The 21,269-nt window shown below is 53.3% G+C and overlaps 2 protein-coding genes across 6 annotated transcripts in view; one reads left to right on the top strand and one right to left on the bottom strand.

The window, feature by feature from the left end:
- The first annotated feature begins 1,237 nt into the window (after window positions 1–1,237).
- Window positions 1,238–14,140, top strand: TMEM161A (transmembrane protein 161A). 3 transcript variants are annotated; one of them, XM_040241205.1, is made up of 13 exons: window positions 1,250–1,312; window positions 4,159–4,228; window positions 4,675–4,778; window positions 5,353–5,433; window positions 5,852–5,949; window positions 6,050–6,206; window positions 7,659–7,810; window positions 11,807–11,867; window positions 11,968–12,111; window positions 12,214–12,327; window positions 12,481–12,655; window positions 12,775–12,871; window positions 13,219–14,140. In XM_040241205.1, exons 3-13 carry the CDS (start codon window positions 4,723–4,725, stop codon window positions 13,470–13,472), a joined length of 1,389 nt encoding a protein of 462 aa, XP_040097139.1. In that variant the 5' UTR covers window positions 1,250–1,312; window positions 4,159–4,228; window positions 4,675–4,722; the 3' UTR covers window positions 13,473–14,140. The 3 variants fall into 3 exon arrangements, with proteins under 3 accessions (XP_040097138.1, XP_040097139.1, XP_040097137.1); XM_040241203.1 differs by lacking the exon at window positions 1,250–1,312 and adding an exon at window positions 2,710–2,729; XM_040241204.1 differs by lacking the exon at window positions 4,159–4,228 and having other exon boundaries at window positions 1,238–1,312.
- A 3,300-nt stretch (window positions 14,141–17,440) lies between these two features.
- Window positions 17,441–21,269, bottom strand: part of SLC25A42 (solute carrier family 25 member 42) — a 42,591-nt gene continuing 38,762 nt past the window's right edge. For all 3 annotated transcript variants that reach the window (XM_040241228.1, XM_040241229.1, XM_040241230.1), the window contains exons 7-8: window positions 20,781–20,932; window positions 17,441–19,659 (exon numbers count right to left, since the gene is read on the bottom strand). In XM_040241228.1, coding sequence (XP_040097162.1) covers window positions 19,352–19,659; window positions 20,781–20,932 — 460 coding nt within the window. In that variant the 3' untranslated portion in view covers window positions 17,441–19,351. The remainder of the gene's footprint in view (window positions 19,660–20,780; window positions 20,933–21,269) is intronic.

The raw sequence follows: 21,269 nt of genomic DNA, 5'->3' as shown, positions 1-21,269 counted from the left end.
CTCTCAAGCCAACACATTGGGTCCAGAGGATCAAAGTCACAGAGTGAATCTCCTGCAAACAGACATCCACATATGCTCATACACAAAGACAAGAACACTCACAGAGACAAGGCAACCAACGATACATAAGTGTACACTGCTGCTGCTAAGTCGCTTCAGTCGTGTCCGACTCTGTGCGACCCCAGAGACGGCAGCCCACCAGGCTCCCCCGTCCCTGGGATTCTCCAGGCAAGAACACTGGAGTGGGTTGCCATTTCCTTCTCCAGTGCATGAAAGTGAGAAGTGAAAGGAAGTCGCTCAGTAGTGTCTGACTCTTCGCGACCCCCTGGACTGCAGCCCACCAGGCTCTTCCGTCCATGGGATTTTCCAGGCAAGAGTACTGGAGTGGGGTGCCATCGCCTTCTCCGACATATTTGTATAGTTATATACAAATATACATATATAGTATATATACATATATACATGTGTATATACATATACAACTATACACAGGCCCCACAAAAACCCTCAGTCACCCCCACAGAATATGTCCACGTTCAGGCAGACATACTGACTTATCCATAGAAATACAGCTGCAAAACTTGGGCTTGACGCCCTTTCCTCTAAGCCTTGAAACAGAAAACAGTAGATTCCTGAGGCTGACATTTCGTTCTTGATCTAGCCATGCCGGAAGCTGACAATGCTTTTGGAGTTTTCACACGGGCCAGTTTTTTCCCTTTATTACTGGAGCCCATGTAGGTTGGCCTCCCTCACCCCCACCCCCGGCCCCAACTTGCAACCAGAGATGAATAAGGCTTTTGCCAGATGAAATAAAGGGTTGGGGGGAAGATACAAGAAAGCAGGGCTGGTAGCTAGCTGTACTATTGTGAGTGAGTACAATAGTGCTGGCAGCAGATTGAAGTCAGGCAGAGGGCTCTGAATTCAGTCTGAGCAGTCAGTGGGGGTCGCCGAATGTTCTTGATCATTGGAGTTCCACGCTCCTAACTCTCTAGCGGGAGACGGTGACTTGATGAATAAGTATATTCGCTTTAAACCTGCGAAATAGGTGCAGGTAAGGAGACTGCGTCTCAGAAACAGTGGTCTCCCTAGGGTCCCAGAGCCCCCATCGGAGCGCGTCAAACATCTTTAAACTACAACTTCCGCCAAGCAATGCGAGTGACTCCTCCTCGCGATTTGCCCCGACTCCAAGCCTGACGATTGGTTGGATGGGCTGCTTGTCAGACCAAAATCGGATTCTGATCGGTCGAGTTCCGCGCTGAGCTCTGAGCTCCAGGCCCAGGGGTCCCCGCGCCGCGCTCCAGTCCGCAACATGGTAAGCCCGCAACCCTTAGCATGCGGCCCCCTGAGAGGCTACGGATTCCGCCGTGGGGGACTCCAGGGAAACACCGAGGAGACAGAGATCTCCCAGTGGGGACTGAGGGCTCTGAGGGACTCGGGATCGCGCTGAGGGCTGTGTTTCCCTCTCTGGGGTTAGGTCTCACTCCAAGATCTATGAGGGGGGTCAGGGTTGTGCAAGGGAATTGAAAGGCCTTGAGCGTTGTGGGATTCTGACAAGTCCTTGGGGTGCCTTCTAGGGGCCTGGAGTCCTGCTGAGGGGCCGTCCCTTGGAGGGTGCTGGGGATCTGAACACCTTCGGAGCCCCGCGAGGGAGATCTGGGGTCCGACTGGGGCCCACTCGGCACAGTGTCCTGCGGGAGCGTGGGGAGGCACCGACAGGGTCCATCTGGGCTCCCTCGGGGTATGGGGTGTGCTGAAGGACCAGGGAGAATCCTGAGCCGGGGAGGGCCATGCTGAAGGGTTCAAGGGCAGGCGAGGGTCCCAGAATTGGAGAGAGAAGAGTTGGAACCCTCAGGTCTCATGTGGTTCTGGGTCCAACCCATTCAGTTTATTCTTCATTATCCTGGCCTCTGTGGGCAAGGCTGGTGTTGGGTTAGGGCAGAGGCCCCACCCCAGTCCCTAGGACTGGGCAGAGGCAGCCACAGACTGGAGGGGCTGGGAAAGGGGCCTGACCTTGCCTGCAGTAGGGGCTGTCCCTGAGGTGGGGTGTTGGAGGTGGATCTGAAGTAAGAGCATTGATGAAAGGGGTTGGTGAAAGAGGAGGTCATTCCAGGGTGTGGGACATTGTAGGAGGTGAGGGGAATGGCTGTCTGAAATGGGATGCAGGAAAGTCCCATTGATGTTGTTGAGTGGCTAAGTCATGTCCGACTCTTTTGCGACCCCGTGGACTGTAGCCTGCAAGGCTCCTCTGTCCATGGGATTTCCCAACAATACTGGAGTGGGTTGCTATTTCCTTCACCAGGGGATCTTCCCTGCCCAGGAATCGAACCTGTGTTTCCTTCATTGACAGGTGGACTCTACATCTGAGCCAGCAAGGAAGCCTGCCGCACTGATTTGATGTTACTTAGCAGGATTCTGGGATCACTGATCTAGGGAAGGGGTTTGAGCAGAGGAGGGACATGGGGTGATGGGAGGCTCCAGAGATCTTTGGAGATCTGCAGAGCATGGACCCTAAGACCAGAGCTGTTGGGGGAGGGCCATGAGAAACATTGTCGGACGGACCTTGGGAGCCTTCGGTGGGGGGATGCATGCCTTCCTTCTCTTCTCTTCCTCCCTCTCTTTCTCTCCTCTTCTCTTCCTCTCCTTCCCCTATCCTGTCCTTCCTCTCCTAGGTGCTGGGATCACAGTTTGAACCATGGGTCTCCTCCCTGAGAGGTGTCGGGGGTAATGGGGTTAGTGATGGAGAGCCCTGGGGTCTGGGAGTGTCTCTGAGACCCGAATGGTTGGGCGCAGAGGGCGATGGGGGAGAGAGCTGGGGAGTGAGGCAGGTTGGTCCCGAGCAGGGTCCGCCGGGCCTTGCAGGCTGAGGAGTGGAGCTGGACGTTCATTTGTGAGACTGGGAAGGTCCTGGGCCGCCTGGAGGAGCCGTGTCCAGGGGAGGGATGGGTGGGTGCTGGGGTCTCCAGGGAAGGGCCTGGAGGAGGCATGGTCTGCGAGCTCAGCAGAGAGATCTTGGCTGGAAGTGCCTGTGGGCTGGAGTCGTGCTGGGCTGTGTCGGTGGTTAAAACCCTGCCAGGGGCTGGGTCACAAGGGAGAGGTGTCTGGAGAGCTAGGGAGACTGGAGAGCAGCTGCTGGGAGGTGCTGGATTTCCTAGGGAGGAGTGCGGGGGCGGGTGGGTGGGTGGTCCATGCGGAAGGGCGGGGCCGTTTAGAGAGCCCGCCCACTGGGCTCTAGGTCATTAATGCCTGCTAACCAGTCTGCACTTGGGTAGGGGTAAGGGTGAGCAGTGAGACCAGAAAGATGATGCCCCACCTCCTTACTGAAAAAATGCTCCTGGTCTCAGTTTACAAGTCACAACATAGAGAAAACATCCTATTAGTCCTTTTATTTTAAAGATGAATTTCTCAACAGTCATTCTGAATTACAGGGCTAAGCCCGACAGCCATCACATTAGAGCTTTTCCTATTGAAGTTAGCTTATTTTGGCCTGATTAAAGGATAATTTTAATAGTTAGTTTTAACCTTAACCTAATCTTTATTTCATTTCGTTGTTAATACCGTAATAGTAGCTGACAGCCTTCCTGAGCACTTTATGTTACATAATTACTGATAGCAAGTCGGCTTCCCCGGTGGCGCTACTGTGAAGAACCCACTTGGCAATGCTGGAGACAAAAAAGACAGGAGCTCCATCCCTGGGTCGGGAAGATCCCCTGGCGGAGGAAATGGCAATCCACTCCAGTATTCTTGGCTGGGAAATCCCATGGACAGAGGAACCTGGTGGGCTACAGTCCATGGGGGTCACAAAAGTTCAAACACGACTGCGTGACTTAGCACTGTTAGCAAATGGGTATTTACTACATTCACGCAGGAAAACCCATCTTCAGACTGATTACCAGAAACATTTTTTTTTCTAAAACATTTTAAAATAAGTATATGGAAATGTGTTATGCTTGTTTATGTTCCATAAATATATACGGAAATATGTTTAAAATATTGTTAGTAGCACTTGGTGAGAAAATTCCTAATTAAAAAAATTCATCCCACTCAAATGTGTAAATGTTAATCCTGAAACAGGTAGTGGCCAGAAATAGACCAGACCTCTTTTCTTCTTGGTTGATTACAAAGGAAGGGAGAGGGAGAAAGGATGATTTCAATTTTCAGGGGTAATTTCAGATGGAGGAAGACGTGGGGGACAGTCAGCTGGGTGAACAGTGAGGCTGAGACACAACTGGCGCGTGGGTGAGGGGGGGTACCCTGGGAGAGGAGTCACTTTCACTGGGTGTCCCCGGCTCGCTGTAGGTCCCGGAGGTGGTCGTGAGAGTATATGAAACAATAGGAAGCACCCCATTTCCAGATGAGGAAACTGAGGCTCAGGGAATTGTTACCTTAAATCCTTAGCACAGGAGGATACTGAGCCCCAACCTCTGCTCCAGCACGTGCTCTCCGCCACCGCATACCCCTGCCAGGTGATGGGGCCGGGACCCGCGCCTTGCTGGGGCTCCCAGCGTTGGGTCTGAGCCCACCCTCGGACCCTTCCCCAGGAAGCAGCCGGAGCCAGGGAGGGCCTCCCTACCCTACCTGGCTTCAGCTTCCGCGTCTGTCTATAAATAGCCGGGTTTTCGAAGGTGAGCTTGTGGCCCTCTGGCAGGCACTGCCTTTCCCGTCTCCTCCCCCCAGGCGGTCCTTGGAGTGCAGCTGGTGGTGACGCTGCTCACTGCCACCCTCATGCACAGGCTGGCGCCGCACTGCTCCTTCGCGCGCTGGCTGCTCTGCAATGGCAGGTGAGCCACGCCCCTTCCCCGGGCGGTGGGCGGGACCCCAGAGGCCCCGCCCCCTTGTTTTCCCCAGCCCCGCCTCACGCCCTGTAAGGCGAAGGTTTAAGAACTTTATTGAGATAATTGACCCAGTAATTGCAGATATTTGAAGCACACAGTTGGATCAGTTTTGACCGATTGTACACATCGCTGAGACCATCTCCACACTCAAAGGAGTAGCTGCTCCCCAACTCCTGCTCCCCTATAGATCTTATTTCCTAAAATTCTTTGTCAGGGTTTGGGTCTTGGACCCTTTTTGAAAACCCAGTGGCAACTGTGACCTCTCTTTCCAGGACAATTCACATGCCAGTTCCGCCAGGAGAGTTAGCCAGAAGATTCTAGGCTGTCTAGGACCTCTGCTGCACTCCCCTGTCGACCCCCGCCCACCTCCCCCACCCTTCCTTTGACCTTCGATGACCCCTGCCCATCCTGTCCCAGGCTTATCAGGGCCAGTCTTCCCTCTGCAGTCTCAGCTTTTGAGGTTCACCACATTGGTCCCCTCCATGCCCAGGCTTTCCTGACGGCCTCTGTTTGCCTTCAGTCTCTTCCGATACAAGCACCCTTCGGAGGAAGAGCTGCGCGCCCTGGCAGGGAAGCAGAAGCCCAGAGGCAGGAAGGAGCGGTGAGTGAACCCCCAGCCTGAGGCCAGTGGCTCCCTTCCAGGGGAGACCCTGAGGGCACAGCGCCTGCCCTGCACACCTCCAGGCACTGCTCTGGGCACAGGCAAGTTGGAGATACCCCAGGAGAACTGGGAACACCCCGGGCTGAGGAGGTGGTCGCTGTCTTTCACTGCCTCCCGTTGGCATCCAATGCTCATCGGAAGTTTGCTAGGGGCCAGCCCTGTGGGTGGGTGGCGGCCACCCCCTGGCGTTCAGAGAACACCCAGGCTGGGGTGAAGGTACCCTCTTGACCAGCTCCTCCTGTGCTCTGAGGGTGATACTAGAGCCTCCCAAGCTGGGGTGGAAGAGGTCCCCATGGCTCCCTGGACAGGGTAAGAGGGAGGCTGCCGACGCCACTCCCGTCGTCTCCCCTGCTCCCAGGCGGGCCAGTGGCTGTAGTGAGGAGAAGCCGTTATCTGTGCCCCGAGACGCCCCGTTCCAGCTGGAGACCTGTCCGCTCACGGCTGTCGACGCGCTTGGTAACAGCTGGGTGCCCACCCCCCACACACACCCTGGTGGAGCTGGCGGGGAGCCTCCTGGGCGGGCTGCGCTGGGGGCTGAGCGGCGTGCTCTCTGCAGTCCTTCGCTTCTTCCTGGAGTACCAGTGGTTTGTGGACTTCGCCGTGTACTCAGGTGGCGTGTACCTCTTCACGGAGGCCTACTACTACGTGCTGGGCCCAGCCAAGGAGACCAACATCGCGGTATTCTGGTGTCTGCTCACCATCGCTTTCTCTGTGTATCCTTCCTCCTGCCGGGGGAGGTGGAGGCCCCCGGAAGCTGGGTCTCAGGCTCCTTCTCCCCACTGAACTAGCACATCAGGTACCGGCTGCTGTGCGGTGAACCTGCCCGACACTCGGTGGGGGTAAAGCAGCCACTCTTTTATTTGTTTTCCTGGCGGGTTTCAGCTGGGTTGCTTCATCTCTGCTCCAGGTTAGAGCAGGCTTCCTCACCCAGAGCGGCCAGGAAGGAAAAGGGGGCACTGCAGGCCCCCTAAGGCTTGGCCTGAAGTCGGTCCACCCCATCCCTGTCCTTTCTCTGGGTCAAAGCAACTCAACAGGCCAGGATAGATGGCAGGGACTGGCAAAGAGACACCCCTCTGTAATTGTCTTTACTAAGCTGCACAGAGAACAGAGGCGAAACAGTGACTTTGAGGACCCAAGTTGGAGGCGGCGTCCTTGTGGAACGGGGTTGCAGAGAAAGGTAGCCCATCTTGAAATCCACACCACTGGTTCTGGAAAGCCCTGGAGGGTCCCTCTCAGGAGAGGTTAGAGATAGAAGCTGTATCTCTGGCGGTCTCTCGGTCTTTCGCAGCCGGGAGGCCGTGTGGGTAAGGGGGACTTGACCTGAAGAGGGAGTTGGTGGCCAGTGCTTTTTTCTTTTTAAAACTGTTTTTATTCCTTGGTTGGTAGTATTTACTTCTGGCTTCGCTGGGTCTTTGCTGTCGCAGGCAGGCTTTTCTCTCTAGATGAGTGAACGGCAGGTTCTCTTGCTGTGGCTCACAGGCTCTAGGGTGCGAAGGCTTCAGTGCTCGCAGCCCATGGGCTCAGGAGTTGCGGTACACAGGCTAAATCATCTTAAGCCTTGTGGGATCTTCCCAGACCAAGGATCGAACCCCTGTCCTCAGCACTGGCAGGCCAAGTCGTAACCACTGCGCTCCCAGGGAAGCACGGGGGCTACTCCAGGCTGTGGTGCTTGGGCTTCCAACTGCAGGGCCTTCTCCTGTGGGGCGGCACGGGCTCCAGGCGCACGGGCACCAGTCGTGGCAGCTCTCAGGCTCTGCAGTGTGGGCTCAGTAGGTGTGGAGCATACGCTTAGTTGCTCCGTTGCATCTGGGATCTTCCCAGACTGGATACCATGCCTGCTGCATTGGCAGGTGGATTCTTAACCACTGGACCACCGGGGAAGCCCGCGCTGGCCATTTCTACCCGACCACAGGCAGGGTGATGAGGCCAAGCTGGAGGCCTGGCTCAGGCTCACTCGCTCTCTGGTAACCCAGGCCTGAAGAGCAGTGAGTCTTGTGTCCTGGGCTTTCCCAGCATCTGTCTTCTTTATCATGCCCCTGCTCTCCAGGACTCTGAACCTGAACTTCCATGTTTGTGGTCTGGAGTTGGGGGGTCACTGGCTGCGGTTGGAGGATGGGGTGGGGGGTCACTACAGGCACCCGAGGCCTCCTTAGCCCTGCCCCCAGCAAGGTGTTCCTGACGGTGACCCGGCTGTACTTCAGCGCCGAGGAGGGAGGTGAGCGCTCCGTCTGCCTCACCTTTGCCTTCCTCTTCCTGCTGCTGGCCATGCTGGCGCAGGTGGTGCGGGAGGAGACGCTGGAGCTGGGCCTGGAGCCAGGTACGTGCGTCCGGGGCCTGGGGGCGCCACCTCCATCACCCCCTTGTGTGAGCTGGTGAGGGTGGGGTGTGAGTGCCTTTTCACCTGCACGCAGTAGGTGAAGGCGGGAGCCCTGGGGCTGGGGCAGTCTCCACGGGTGCTCGGCACCTGCGTGCCCCCTTGGGCTTTGGGGAGAGAGGACAGCCCTCTCACCGATGGGGGCCTGCGCCAGGACTTTTCCTGGGCCCTTCCGCTCCCCAGGCTGTCCGCTACCCAGCGGCCATGGAGATTTAATATTTACCCACTCTAATTCAATTTGGGAGAGGAAATAGATATATAGAGTAATATTCAGAAAGTACAAGAGGATATAGAATAAAATCATCCTTTCACACTAGTTCTCCTCCCCAAAGGAAAGCTAGGGTGCCACATTGCCATATTCACATAAGACAGTGCCTGTGGCTCTACACCTTGTCTTTTTCTCTTAAAAACAATATTATTATCATATCAAGTGCAGTAAGTCAGACAAAGACTAATAGTATATGATACTACTTATATGTGGAATCTTAAAAAATGATATAAATGAACTTATTTACAAAAAAATAAACCTTACAGGCATAGAAAACAAACTTTTAGTTGCCAAAGGGGATGGGGAGGGGGAGAGAGGAGTTTGGGATTAACATATACACACTATTATATATAAAATAGATAAGCAACAAGGACTTACTGTATAGCACAAGAAACTATATGCAGTATCTTATAATAGCCTATATAGTGGAAAAGAATCTGAAAAAGAATAGATTTTTGTATATATATCTGAACCACTTTGCTGTGTACCTGAAATTAACCCAACATTGTTAATTAGCTGTACTTTAAATAAAAACAAATAATAAGTATTGGAGGTTGTCCCTAGATGCTACATACAGTAATAGAATGTTACAGTAACACAGTAACAGTAATTCGATACTGCATTTTGTAACTTTATGAATTTTCTGTGATTATTTAACTAGGTCTCAATTATGGACATTTAAGTCTTTCGCCTATTAAATGCTGTTGCACAAAGCCATGCTATTACACAGCAATGTTGCACAGGAGCAACCTTGTGTCTGTGACCCTGTGCAAGAAAGTGCATTTGTAATTTATGAACATACGTATGAACATACATATCCCCACATCCTCTCCTTTTTGTCTCGGGGGATCTGATGGGTGAAAATGTAAGTGAGGATTAGCATCTTTCCATGTGTTGAAGAGCCATTTCTGTTTCCCTTCTGGGAAAGATTTGTTCTTTTGCCCAGTTTTCTACTGGGTTGTTGACCATGTTATTGATTTGTAGGAGCTCTTCATATATTAAGGAAATCAGCCTTTATGTGTGATAGGAGTTGTACATTTTTTTTCAGTTTCTCATTTTTGTTTTGATTTTTTTTCCTGCTTCTTGAATGATCTTTTATTTTTTTATTTTTTTTTTGAATGATCTTTTAAAAACATAATTTGGATCCCTCTTCTGCCCAACACCAGACTCTAATGGTCTTTGGATAAAGATAAACATCCTTACCATGGCCCACATGACCCTGCTGACTCCTTGAGCTTTGTTATCACCAATACTTCCTACCTTTCAATTTTTAAATGATGTGAAGAATATATATATATACACACATGAGAACATGTATAGAAATTACAAGGCCAAATAATGTAAACACTCATGAATCTACCTCTCCCATTCAGTAGGCTGCCTTTTTGTTTTGTTGATAGTTTCTTTCACGGCGCAAAATCTTTTTAGTTTAATATAGTCCCATTTGCTTATTTTTGCTTTTGTTTGCCTTGCCTGAAGATACAAAAAATATTGCTAAGACCAACGTCAAAGCGTGTACCACCTATGTTTTCTTCTAGGAGTTTTTTGGTCTCCCATCTTACATTTAAGTCTTTAATCCATTTTGAGTTTATTTGTATATATGACGTGAGAAAGTAACCCAGTTTGGCTTTTTCGCATGTAGCTGTCCAGTTTTCCCAGCATCATTTATTGAAGAGGCTGTCTTTTCCCATTGTACATTCTTGCCTCCTTTGTTGCAGATTAATTGACCTTGTAGAGTGCTCCATGTATTCTTGATTAACATATATTCTCTTCCTCTCTGTGTCCAAGAAATTCAAATTTCCATCTTTACCAACTTTTTGTTTCTGATTATATTTTACTCCCAGAGGGAGTAATCTCCCTCTGGGATGGTACTGTGCTGTGCTAAGTCGCTTCAGTCATGTCCGACTCTCTGTGACCCTATGGACTATAACCCTCCAGGCTCCTCTGTCCATGGGATTCTCTGGGCAAGAATACTGGAGTGGGTTGCCATGCCCTCCTCCAGGGGCTCTTCCCAACCCAGGGATCGAATCCTCCTCTCTTACGTCTTCTGCACTCGCAGGTGGGTTCTTTATCACTAGCGCCACCTGGGAAGCCCCAGACTTCTGGGATGGTGGAAGTCTTAATTTCTCTTAGTAGTTCTGTCAGTGTTTTCTTTATATATTTTGAAGCTAATTGACAATGTGTTTACAGGTTTAAAAATGCTATATCTTCCTGGCAAATCAGCCATTTTTTTCCATGATGTATTGACCCCTTCTGACTTACTTCCATCTTAGCCTACTTTGTCTGTATCAGTATTGTCTTTTCAGCTGCTTTCTTCCTTCCTATCTAAACTGAGATATTGACATATAACATTATATTAGTTTCAGGTGTATAACACGATTCAATACATGTATTGCAAAATAATCACCACCATAAGTCTAATTAACAACCATCACCCCACATAGTTACACATTTTTTTTCTTGTGATGAGAATTTTAAGATCTACTTACTTAGCAACTTTCAAATATACAGTACTACCTTTCTTTTGACTAGCACTTTATTTTCAACCTTCCGGTGACCTCATGTTGAGATATGTCTACTTTCAAACACAATCGGGTCTGACAGGCTGTATCATTTAGCTTCAAGTTTAATCCACTTACATTTATTGTGATTTCTGACCTCTTTGGCCTTGTTTCCACCGTCTTACATTTTCACTTTTTCTATTTGTTCTTTTCTGTTCTTGCTGTTGAGAGTGACCGCCAAGTTAATTGTCCTTCCTTTTAGGTGATCTGTCATAACTTCTGACTGCTCTGTGAGTTCTTTGTTCTTGGTATTCTGCAGTTTTTCCACAGTGTGTCTAGGTATGGTTGTCTTTGTATTTATCTGGTTTTAAATACTTTGTATGTATTATGCATTCTGCAGACTTTTCAGTCATTCTCTTCCACTATCTCTCCTTCATTCTCTCCTCTCGCTTTGGGGCTCTGACTTAACTTGTATTGAACTTTCTATTGTGTCTTCCTTGTCTCTTAATCTCCCTTCATATTTCACACCTTCTTGTCTTTCTGAGTTGGAATCTGAGTGATTTCTTCAGATCCAATTCATCAGTTAATTCCTTGGGCTGTTTCTAGTATGCTAACAACCTACCATTTCAGTAATTATATTTTCCTTTTGGAAGAGCTTGATCGGTTCCTTTGCAAATCTTTTTTTTTTTCTTTGCAAATCTACTTGGTCCTCTGAGGTAGTCTCACGTCACCTGTTCTGTGACTCCAGCTTTCACTTTCCTCAGTCATTTCACACAGAATTTATAATACCAATTTCTGAAGTCTTTGGAATTTAAGCTTATCTTTTTTTTTCTTCTTCACTTTGATGATGCTTTGTTTCCTTATGTGTCTGATGATTTTGGTTGTGAGCTCATATTTATTTGCTTCTGCTCTGTGGAAAATGTGGGGGCCTGAACTGAGAATTCTTGCCAGGATGTTGATAGCCCTTCATGACCCAAGAGTGTCCGTCTAGCACCTTCTCCTGAGCTGCACAAGACTGGGGAACAAACTTGTCCTCGTGCTTGTCACAGGGCCTGGCTGTCACTATTATGTTCTCATCTGGGGAACAAATGGCTATCTGGGAGGTGAGACAGAGTGGGCCCTGGGGCCCCGGGGGCCTATTGGACACTGTCCTCCTTTTGTCTTCCCCAGGCCTGGACAGTATGTCCCAGAACTTGGAGCCACTTCTGAAGATGCAAGGCTGGGACTGGGCGTGAGTCCTGGGAAGGGAGGGAGAGCTGCGGCAGGCTGCGACCTGCACACAGGGTGCGGGCCTGCCACAGGAGCCCCCTGACCCCTCTCTTTGCCCCCAGTCTTCCTCTGGTCAAGCTGGCCATCCGTGTGGGGCTGGCGGTGGTGGGCTCCATGCTGGGTGCCTTCCTCACCTTCCCAGGCCTGCGACTGGCCCAGACCCACCATGATGCACTGACCATGTCTGAAGACCGGCCCATGCTGCAGTTACGTGGGGGACCGGCGGGGTGAGGGGTGAGGAAGCCTGGAGGGGGTGCAAGGGGGGCGGTGGGTGCCCACGCCTACCAGCTCTGTGCCCTTGTCCCCAGGCTCCTCCTGCACACCAGTTTCCTATCCCCCCTGTTTGTCCTATGGCTGTGGACGAAGCCCATGGCCCGGGACTTCCTACACCAGGCTCCCTTGGGGCGCACGTCCTTCTCTCTGTGAGTATGGCAGTGGGGCCGGGAGGCTGGGCAGCTGGGGCCCCCTCTGGGTACTCCGGACTCTGAGGCTAAGGGAGGAGCCCTGGGTCCTGCAGGAGGGTCCTGGGCCCGAGGACGGCTTCACTAGCCCCGTCGTTGCCCCTCTTGGCACAGGCTGTCTGACTCCGCCTTCGACTCGCTGCGCCTCTGGGTGCTGGTGGTACTGTGCCTGCTGCGGCTGGCGGTGACCCGGCCCCACCTGCAGGCCTACCTGTGCCTGGCCAAGACCCGCGTGGAGCAGCTGCGGCGGGAGGCTGGCCGCATCGAGGCCCGAGAGATCCAGCGGCGGGTACCAACGCTGGCGGGGAGGGAACCCGGGGCTCCGGGTGTGGGCTCCTGGCGCCCGGGGCCTGAGGTTACCCGGAGCGCGAAGGTCCCTGGCTGCAGCCACTGCTACCTGCCCCCCAGGTGGTGCGGGTGTATTGCTACGTGACAGTTGTGAGCCTGCAGTACTTGACTCCGCTCATCCTCACGCTCAACTGCACGCTGCTGCTGAAGACCCTGGGTAAGAACCAGCCTGGGCGGGAGCGGGGTGGAGCGGAGCCAGGGGGCGGGGTCTGGAGTTGGTGCAGGGCGGGGCTCGGGGCTGGAGTTGCAGTGGGGTGTGTAAGGGTCAGGCATGGCCAGGAATGGATCAAGGTGACGTGATGGCGAGGCCTGGCGATGAGGGAGAGGGCGGAGGCTGGGGAGCCTGGAGGCTGGAAGGAGCGAGCGAAGCCCCGAGTGGGGCCCGAAGATGGGGTGCGGGTAGAGCCTGGGGCGGGGCGGGTGACTGTCAGCCGGGGTCTGGGTTCCCGGAGGCCGGCACCGCCTGTACCTCCACCCGCCCCTCCCTCTACCTTCTTCTTGCAGGCGGCTACTCCTGGGGCCTGGGCCCGGTCCCCACGCTGTCCCCTACCCCACCTTCAGCCCACGATAGCCCGGTTGGCCCCGAGAAGGATGAGGCCCAGCAGACTGCAGCCCTGATCGCTGGGGCCCTGGGCAGCCTGCTCACACCCCTTTTCCTCCGCGGAGTCCTCGCCTTTCTCATCTGGTGGATCGCTGCCTGCCAACTGCTCTCCAGCCTCTTTGGCCTGTACTTCCACCAGCATCTGGCGGGCTCGTAGCCCTCTTGCAGACACTCTTGTGGTCCCGGGTTTGGTCCTGGGCCAGCGGGGCCCCGGCTGACCTCCTCGGTGTCCCCAGGTGCAAGGCGCTCCCAGGAGTTTCTGCTGCGCGGCTCCCCCTTCACCACAGTGCCTGAGCCGTTGGCCCGGCCTTGGACGCTGAGCTTCTACCTGGAAACCGCCTCCCCAGACCAAGCAGTAGAGGGTCCCACGGCCAGTCACTGTTCCCAGAAGGCACCTGCCCGGTTTGACTGCAGGAGGCGTGTGCGGCGTCGGAGGGGGCACTCTTCTGAACAAATAAAGGAGCGAGCCGCTTTTAACAAACAGGATTCAAGTGGTTTGGGAGGCAGCTTTCTGCATGTTGTGGCAGGGTGGGTGGGGGCCTGGCGAGTCTACAGAGGGCCTACGCTGCTGAGTGAGGGGAATGATGGAGGAAGAGCTTAGCAAAGGCCTGGAAGGAAGAAGCAAAGCCCTGGTAGAAAGCTGACATGGGAACAAGTAAAAAAACTGGGGAAACTACCAAAAAGAATTGATTTCTTCTTACAAGGAAGGATCTCAGATGGACTCCAGGGAGAGACAAAAAAGTAGGCAGTGTTAAATCGTGAGATGCTATTTTTTAACTTGTCAGATTATGGAAGATCAAAAAAGGCTGGTGTTTATGATCTGAATTGTGTCTTCCTCCTAGTTCCTATGTTGAGGTCCTAACCCCTAGGACTTCAGGATATGATTGTATTTGGAGATAGGGATTAAAAGTGATTAAGCTGAAATGAGGTTGGAGACTTCACTAGTGGTCCAGTGGTTAAGAATCCACCTGCCAGTGCAGGAGACGCAGGTTTGGTTCCTGGTCTGAGAGGATCCCACATGTCGTGGAGCAGCTAAACCCGTGGGCTGCACCTACTGAGCCTAGGCACTTAGAGCGCATGCTCTGCCACAAAAGCGGCCACCCCAACGAAGAGCAGCCCCTGCTCGCCACAACTGAGAAATACAAATAATTTTTTTAAAAATGAGGTTGATAGGGTGGGTCCTGATCCAGTAGGACTAGTATCCTTACAAGAGGGAAAAAAATTTTTTACAAGAGGAAATTTGGACCCGAACTTATGTTACCTGAAAACTAGGTTCACCTCTTGTCAGGTGTTGAGCCGACTGACACAACCAAGCCAAAGATGAACGAAAGGAAGGGCTTATGTTGACTTTCAGCAAGTAAGGGAAACACTGGGGATCTTTCCCAAAGCAGCGTCTCCCTGAACAGCAAAACTGGGGAAGTTTTAAGCTCAGGGTACACGTATATTCATGAAAGGGCTTGAGCAGAGGAGAATTCAGCATAGAACTGGGGCAGAGGTCCACAGAGTCCAAGCTTTAGTTGACTGAAGTCAGAAGAATTAATCTCATTCCACCCTCCACCTGCTTGGGAGCCTTAGTTCCTGCAGGACTCGAAGATATATTATTATAGGGAAAAGAATCTGAAAAAGAATATACATAGTCTGTGCTGCACACCTGAAACTTATACAATATGATACTATAAGTCAACATCAATTAAACGTGTTTAAAGAGGCAGAACTAGGACTCTGCTTTATTACTATTGTTTGACTGCCTTTTCTGTTCCCGCCTTCCTTTGTTCCCTTAAGATCGTTAATTACTGAGACCTGTTCAAGGATAAGCATTGCAGCCTGGCTTAGATCACAAAGTGGCTTAGGCCAAAATGGCTTCTCTTATGTCCAGAGAGCCATTCCTGGTTCTCTTTTTCTTGGAACCCCCTAACTTATCTGCTTACACTAGCACAGAGGAAGGGCAAGGGGGAAGACACGGGAAGAAGTCAGTCAGTCAGAACTCAGTAGCAGATCTAGGACACATCCTTCCCTCCTTGCCCTCAGAACCAAACCTGCCAACACTTTGATTTTGGACCTCTGGCTTCCAACTTTGACAAAATTAAGTTCTGTTATTTTAAGCCACTCAGTCCATCGTACACTGTTAGGGTGGCCATAGGAAACTCAGACTCCGAGGGCACGTGGTGTATATGGACACAAACTCTTTGCAGGAATAGCTGATGTTTCTATTCATCTTGGGAAAGATTTCCCCCCAAAGATGACCCTGTCTCTTAAGATTCGGGGACCTCACCTGAGAGGTGACCTCAGGAAGCCTCTAGGAGGGTAGGGATGTGAGACAGGGAGGAAAGAAGCCAGCAGGGAGTGCCAGTGAGCCAGCGACTCTGGGCAATCTGGGCCGAGTCCTGCTGGGGACCTCAGGGGAAAAGCACAACGCGCAGCCTCAGAGTGGCTCCACGCCGGTGCTGAGGGGCTGCATCTCACACCCTTCAGCGGTCCACAGTCACTGGCCCCTGGACTGCGTTCCAGCGGGGAACCCTAGGCTGGCTCCAAGTGACGTATAGCTAAAAATAGGATTGGAACCGTGAATGCCAGGCTTGCCACCAGCATCAACTATACTATTAATATATCCCTGATATTTACCCAGCAATTTCATTCCTAGAAACTTAGGCTACAGGAACACTACCTTATGAGCTCAAAGAGGTAGATACAAGGAGGTTTGTGTCGGAAAGGGCCAGGAAATTCAACTCTGTTTTAAATATAGAGAATAAAATGACTTGTGTTGGAAGTTGAGAGGCAGTTTGGCTTCAGGTAAAGCTGAATCTAGCATCCCAAACAATGTCACCAAGAAATCCAATTTCTCCGCGCATCTCTGCTCTACTTAAAAAAAAATTTTATTTGGCCAAGTCGGGTCTTAGTTGTGGCCTGTGGGATCGAGTTCCCTGACCAGGGGTTGAACCTGGGCCCCCCTGCACTGGGACTGTGGAGTCTTAACCACTGGGCCACCAGGAAAGTCCCTCTGCTCCACTTTTGGCAGTGGCGTCTTCACCCTGGGATTGTTTCCTATCTTGCAGTCACAAGATAGCACCAACAACCACCCAGGGTTGGGCTTTTATCTCCTAGGCCAGTGGAAGAGGGAGGGTGCATCTCGAAGGTCTCTCTGGAAGTGGTTAGCAAACATCTTTATTTTCACAGGTCCAGATGCGGTCAAGAGCTCACCTCTGTGTATCAGGGGATGCCACAGGTTGGAGGAGAGTGAGGAGGGGCCGACCTCACCCCTCAGGCTCAGGAGACGGTGTGAGCAATGGTACTGACCAGAAGTTAGTGTGGATGCAGGGGGAACATTCAGGAACCCCCAGGAGCCACTAGCCAGGCTGTCGTGGCAACAACTCAGTAACAGCCCAGTTGTTGGTCAGTAAGGGACTGGTGGGTCTCATCACCGGCCATCCCCCTGGGGAGCACTAAACTTCTGCTAATACACATCCTGTATTTGACAGCTACTGGCCTGCGAGAAATGTGGCCGACTGAATGTGGCGCGCAGAGTAGCTCAGCGGACCATCCTGGGGCCTAGTTTGCCTCTGTGTGCATGCAAGTGTGCTCACCTGGCCCTGTCTCTCCCCTGCCCGCGGAGGCACCCACTACTGGTCTCAGGCTGGGTGGGTGCTGCAAGTCATTCTACACGATGGGCTGCAGGTGAGGCGAGTCTCAGTGCCCCCTAGGAGCCCTCTGGTGGCCTCACCCCCCTGCCCCTGCGGACAGTGACACGCCGGAAGCCTCGACCCGTCACAGAGCAGACCCAGGGCTCCGGGGCAGTGCTCGCTGAAGGCCACGGCTCGTCCCGATTGACGTCCCCAAAGGGACAAGTGTGTGCACACAGGATCGCCCCGGAAGGGGGCACTGGCCTCGGGAGGTGTCCCTGCAAAGGGACAGGGAGCCAGACGTACTGTTCATGGAAAACTCTTCGTGTGGTTTGCATTTTCTAGCGAATCCTGACCAAATCAAGGTCAGGATTAACAATCCATACAGCAATTACATTAAAAAAAAAAAAGGTTATTCGACAATCTGTCAAAATAACTTCAACCATGTTTTTGGTTCCTAGGGGATGAGGATCAGAGCCGAAGAAGAGATATGGGCAGGAGAAAAAAAAATCATTTTGATTTTTATTAAATATACTCTCTTGGCACAAATCTTTAAAATATATAAACATTATATATAAACAAAGTGTCTTCATGGCATCAAAATGTAACTCCAAATCAGGCCAGGCAATCAGTGAGAGGGGTATGACTGCCTAGGGCAAAGGTCCGACTGTGTGCAGGGCTTGGGGGTGAGGGGAGTCGGCGCTGCCGAGGTGCACTTGGCTGGGAGCCACCTTGGAGAGGCGCACTGGGGCCGGTAACCCTGGGGGGCCCTCCCTGCTCCTGCCCAGCCTGCAGCTCAGAGGAGGGCACTGCCTAAACATCCATTCGCTCTCACCCACCAGGGGTGGACCCCCAGCCTGGGCACCCTCATGTTCCCATCCTGTCTCCCTGTGAGGGGTGCCCCTGCCTCTCCTGAGCACTGGGCAAGGCTGGGAGAGAAGGTGGGTGTGACGCTTACCCAACGGGACAGCTTGGGCCCCCGGGGAACAAGAGTCTGGGAACAAGACTGGGGTTGGCTGGTGGAGACATGCAGGAAGGACAGAAGGAGGGGTCTTCGCATACAGGGGACTAAGGCAAGAAAAATGGAAACAGGAGAGCATAAGAGGACAAAGTGGAAGTCACAATCGGAAATGCACGTGTGGCAGAAACATACCCTCTCAGACTCTCACATCTCACGGCTACTGAGCCCACTGGGAAAACCGGCCCTCTGCTTGTCCTGCTCCTGGAACCAGACTGGACTGGTTAGGGTTTATGGTATCTAGACCCAGGGCCAGCTGTCTTGAAAAACAAAAGCAAAAATCAAACTCGAAATGTCATGAGAAAACAGGTGGGTCCTGGTGGGCCCTGGGGCCTCTGCAGGACCAGCTCCCTGGGGGCCTGACTCTTTTGAGCGTCCTGCCCCGCCCCCAGATGGCCTCGGGCTCTCACTCTGGGAGAATCAAGGCTTCCAGGAAAGCAGACAACCCCACAGGCTCAAGCTGCCCCAGGTCCCAGCCAAGTAACTGCTCAGGGGTGCCCACAATGTGCCAGGATGCCATGGGTGCCCCCCCCAGGAGCCCCCACGACTAAGCGCAGAGGGTCAGGGCCTGAGGCCCAGCCTCCATTACTGCAGCCAGTGGAGTAGGGCCAAGAGCTTCCTGGCAATCCAGGCAGATGCCTCCGGGGTGGGACTCGGACCCAAACCCATGGTGATTTCTCAAACCCTGTTGCCTGGAGGCGTGACCCTCCTGGGAACCATACAAACTGGGTGGGAGTGGGGTAACAGAGGGGAAGACCCGATTCTGGGGCCTGGGATCAGGAGTCTGCGATCAGGACAACACTCTCGGGAGAAGCCTCAGGCTCTGGGGAGGGAGAAGTCACCTGGGAAATAGTGGTGAAGGCAGGAAAAGGCGGGGCAGGGTGGGAGGCTGCACTTGGAGCTACAGCTGAGCAGAAGGCTGGCCTCAAAGCCTCACACTCTCTGGGGCTCCCCCACCCCCTCCTACCTCCGCCCAAGAACACGGACTCAGAACAGCAAGGGGCAGGCGAGGTCTGGCTCTGAGCCTAGTGGGGACCAGGTCCCTAGAACCAGGAGCCTGTCCAAGGGCAAAGAACACCCCAGACGGCAGCGTTGGCTACGCCCCACTCAGGGCGTTCCCGGTGAACACCTCCAGAGGCAGCCTCAGCACAGCTGAGGCCGGAAGAGGAGGGCATGGGAACCCAGCCCCCAGTCCCAACGACGCACGAGGGCCCCTGGCTTTCCCCTCAGACCTGGGCCGCACTGAGCTCAGGCCCCCCAGGCCCCCAGCTTGTTCCACAAGGCACATCCGTGCGCCTTCTGGGTGGAACCCAGCACATTTTTGCTCCCTGGGCTCAGACACGGAAGGAGCCCGCGGCCCACAGCCACCTGAAGCTCAAGCGGGGCCGACCCCGCCCGCCCCTAGCTCTGCAGGTGCCGCAGCAGGATCTGCGTGAGGTCGAAGGTGGTGAAGCTGATGCCCACGGCGATGGGGCCCTTGAGCCAGTTCATGCTCAGGCCTTTGTAGAGGCCGCGCACCACGCCCTCCTCCCGCACGATGGTGCGCATGGTGCGCACGATGGAGGTGCGCCGGTGGCCTGTGACGCCGGCAGTCTGCATGCGCCGCCGCACCACGTCCAGCGGGTAAGAGGCAGACTGCCCGATGAGGCCGGCGCAGGCCCCGAAAATCATGCGCTCAAAGGGGTAGGGCTGCGGGCGGCCGCTGTACTCTGCAGAGGGAAGGGTGGGAGGGACTGTGAGGTGCTGGCATCCACCCGCGCCCCCTGCACCGCGCTCACACGCACACACAGCGTCACAGCTGTGCTTCAGGGCCGACCAGCTCTCCTGGGTCACGGCGTCCCTTCTTCCTCACCTACTGATGCCCCGTTTTTAATCAAATGTGAGATCCAAAAGATTTTTACAACTGAAAAGCACAAAGAATCATATAACCAAGTTCTGTGACCCAGAACAAGCTCAGACCCAGGCATTCTTGTTTCCCATCTTGTAAAGAAAGAGAATATCACTCTGCCCCGAACCCTCTAAACTGCCCAGCCTGCCCAACAGGTGCCCTCTCTACGGGTGGTGTGAGGACCTGCTGGCTGAAGGGAGGAGGGAACAGCAAGGGATCAATAGGGATTCTTTAAAAACATGCTGTTTTCAATTTGAAACTAGGGATTAAAAACAGGGAGCCGCCCTGTTCACTCAGCAGACTGGCAGAACATATGGAATTTGTCAGCACCAAGAGCGGGTGGGAAGGGAGCCGGGCCCCAGTGCAAGCCTGGCCACCGGCAGAGCCGGGGGTGGAAAAGGTAAAGCAAAGAATGAGGTCTCACACCCACACAAGGAGAACAGCTCCTGGATGTCAGCTGAACACAGAAAACCCGCAACAGCCTCACCGCCCAAAACAGGACGGATCAGAGCTGCACTGCCCCATGTGCAGGGGCAGCCACTCCGGTACCTCCTAGAACCAGGAAGCGCACAAAGGCTGAATACGAGCCCGGGCAGAAGGGTTTGCAATGAAGGTGAAAGGCGGAGCCGAACCCTAATAGAGAGGCAGAGCTGAGGGGAGACCTCTGGGGATTCGGTACCAGCGCTCTGGGCTTTACCCTAACTGTTTTCCTTAAAAAAAAAAAAAAAAAAAAAACTTGGAGCAAATAAGGCAGATTGTTAACACCAGATCAAACCAAGTAGCAGGTATCAGTGGGCTTATGTCTTCTCCTGACCCAGACCCTGGGCCTCCAGCCTGCTGCTCCCTCCACTCGCCCCCATCCACCTCCACCTCCCCCTCCCCACCCATCCACAGACAGGTATGTGTGTCCATGGGAGGTGCTGCCCTCCTGGAGCTCCTCACCTCGGTGCAGACTCTTGAGGGTCTCATAGGTGAAGAAGCTCAGGCCGGCGTAGGGAATGACCCCCAGCACGGTCGGGACAAATCCGTGGTAGAGGGTCTTCAGCCCCTCTTCTCTCGAGATGCGGATGAAGACGTGAAAGATGTTGCTGTACCTGTAGGACAGAGCGGTGCAGGGGTGGGGTGGGGGGCTGCAGGCCTCAACTCACTAATTCCCCCTCCTTGCACGTCAGCGGGGGCAGGCCTGGAAGTTGACAGAACCACCATGTGGAAGTTCTGGCATTTGAGGGGGCCGTGCATGCCCGCAGCCACAGGCCGCCTGCACCACTGGGCTCTTTGCTGTGCTCAGCCCCTGGCTTTTTACTCAGATGCATTTTAAGCACATCTGTTTTCGACTCAACACGGAGACTCTGGGTTTGATGGAAGCACACTGCCACCCAAGCTGAGAGACCCAGTTACTGTCCTTATGGAAAGCTGCGGAACCCAGGGAGG

The sequence above is a fragment of the Oryx dammah genome, unplaced genomic scaffold (assembly GCF_014754425.2).
Source record: "Oryx dammah isolate SB20612 unplaced genomic scaffold, SCBI_Odam_1.1 HiC_scaffold_5, whole genome shotgun sequence".
Taxonomy (NCBI): domain Eukaryota; kingdom Metazoa; phylum Chordata; class Mammalia; order Artiodactyla; family Bovidae; genus Oryx; species Oryx dammah.
The sequence above is the reverse complement of the archived record's forward strand: the minus strand, read 5'-3'. Positions and strand labels throughout refer to the sequence as shown.

Bases quoted from the DNA above. Each gene is read 5' to 3' on its own strand.
- TMEM161A (XM_040241203.1), top strand. The intron at 5,950-6,049 runs GTAACAGCTGGG...TGCTCTCTGCAG, and splicing joins CACGGCTGTCGACGCGCTTG to TCCTTCGCTTCTTCCTGGAG. The intron at 6,207-7,658 runs GTATCCTTCCTC...CCCTGCCCCCAG, and splicing joins CTCACCATCGCTTTCTCTGT to CAAGGTGTTCCTGACGGTGA.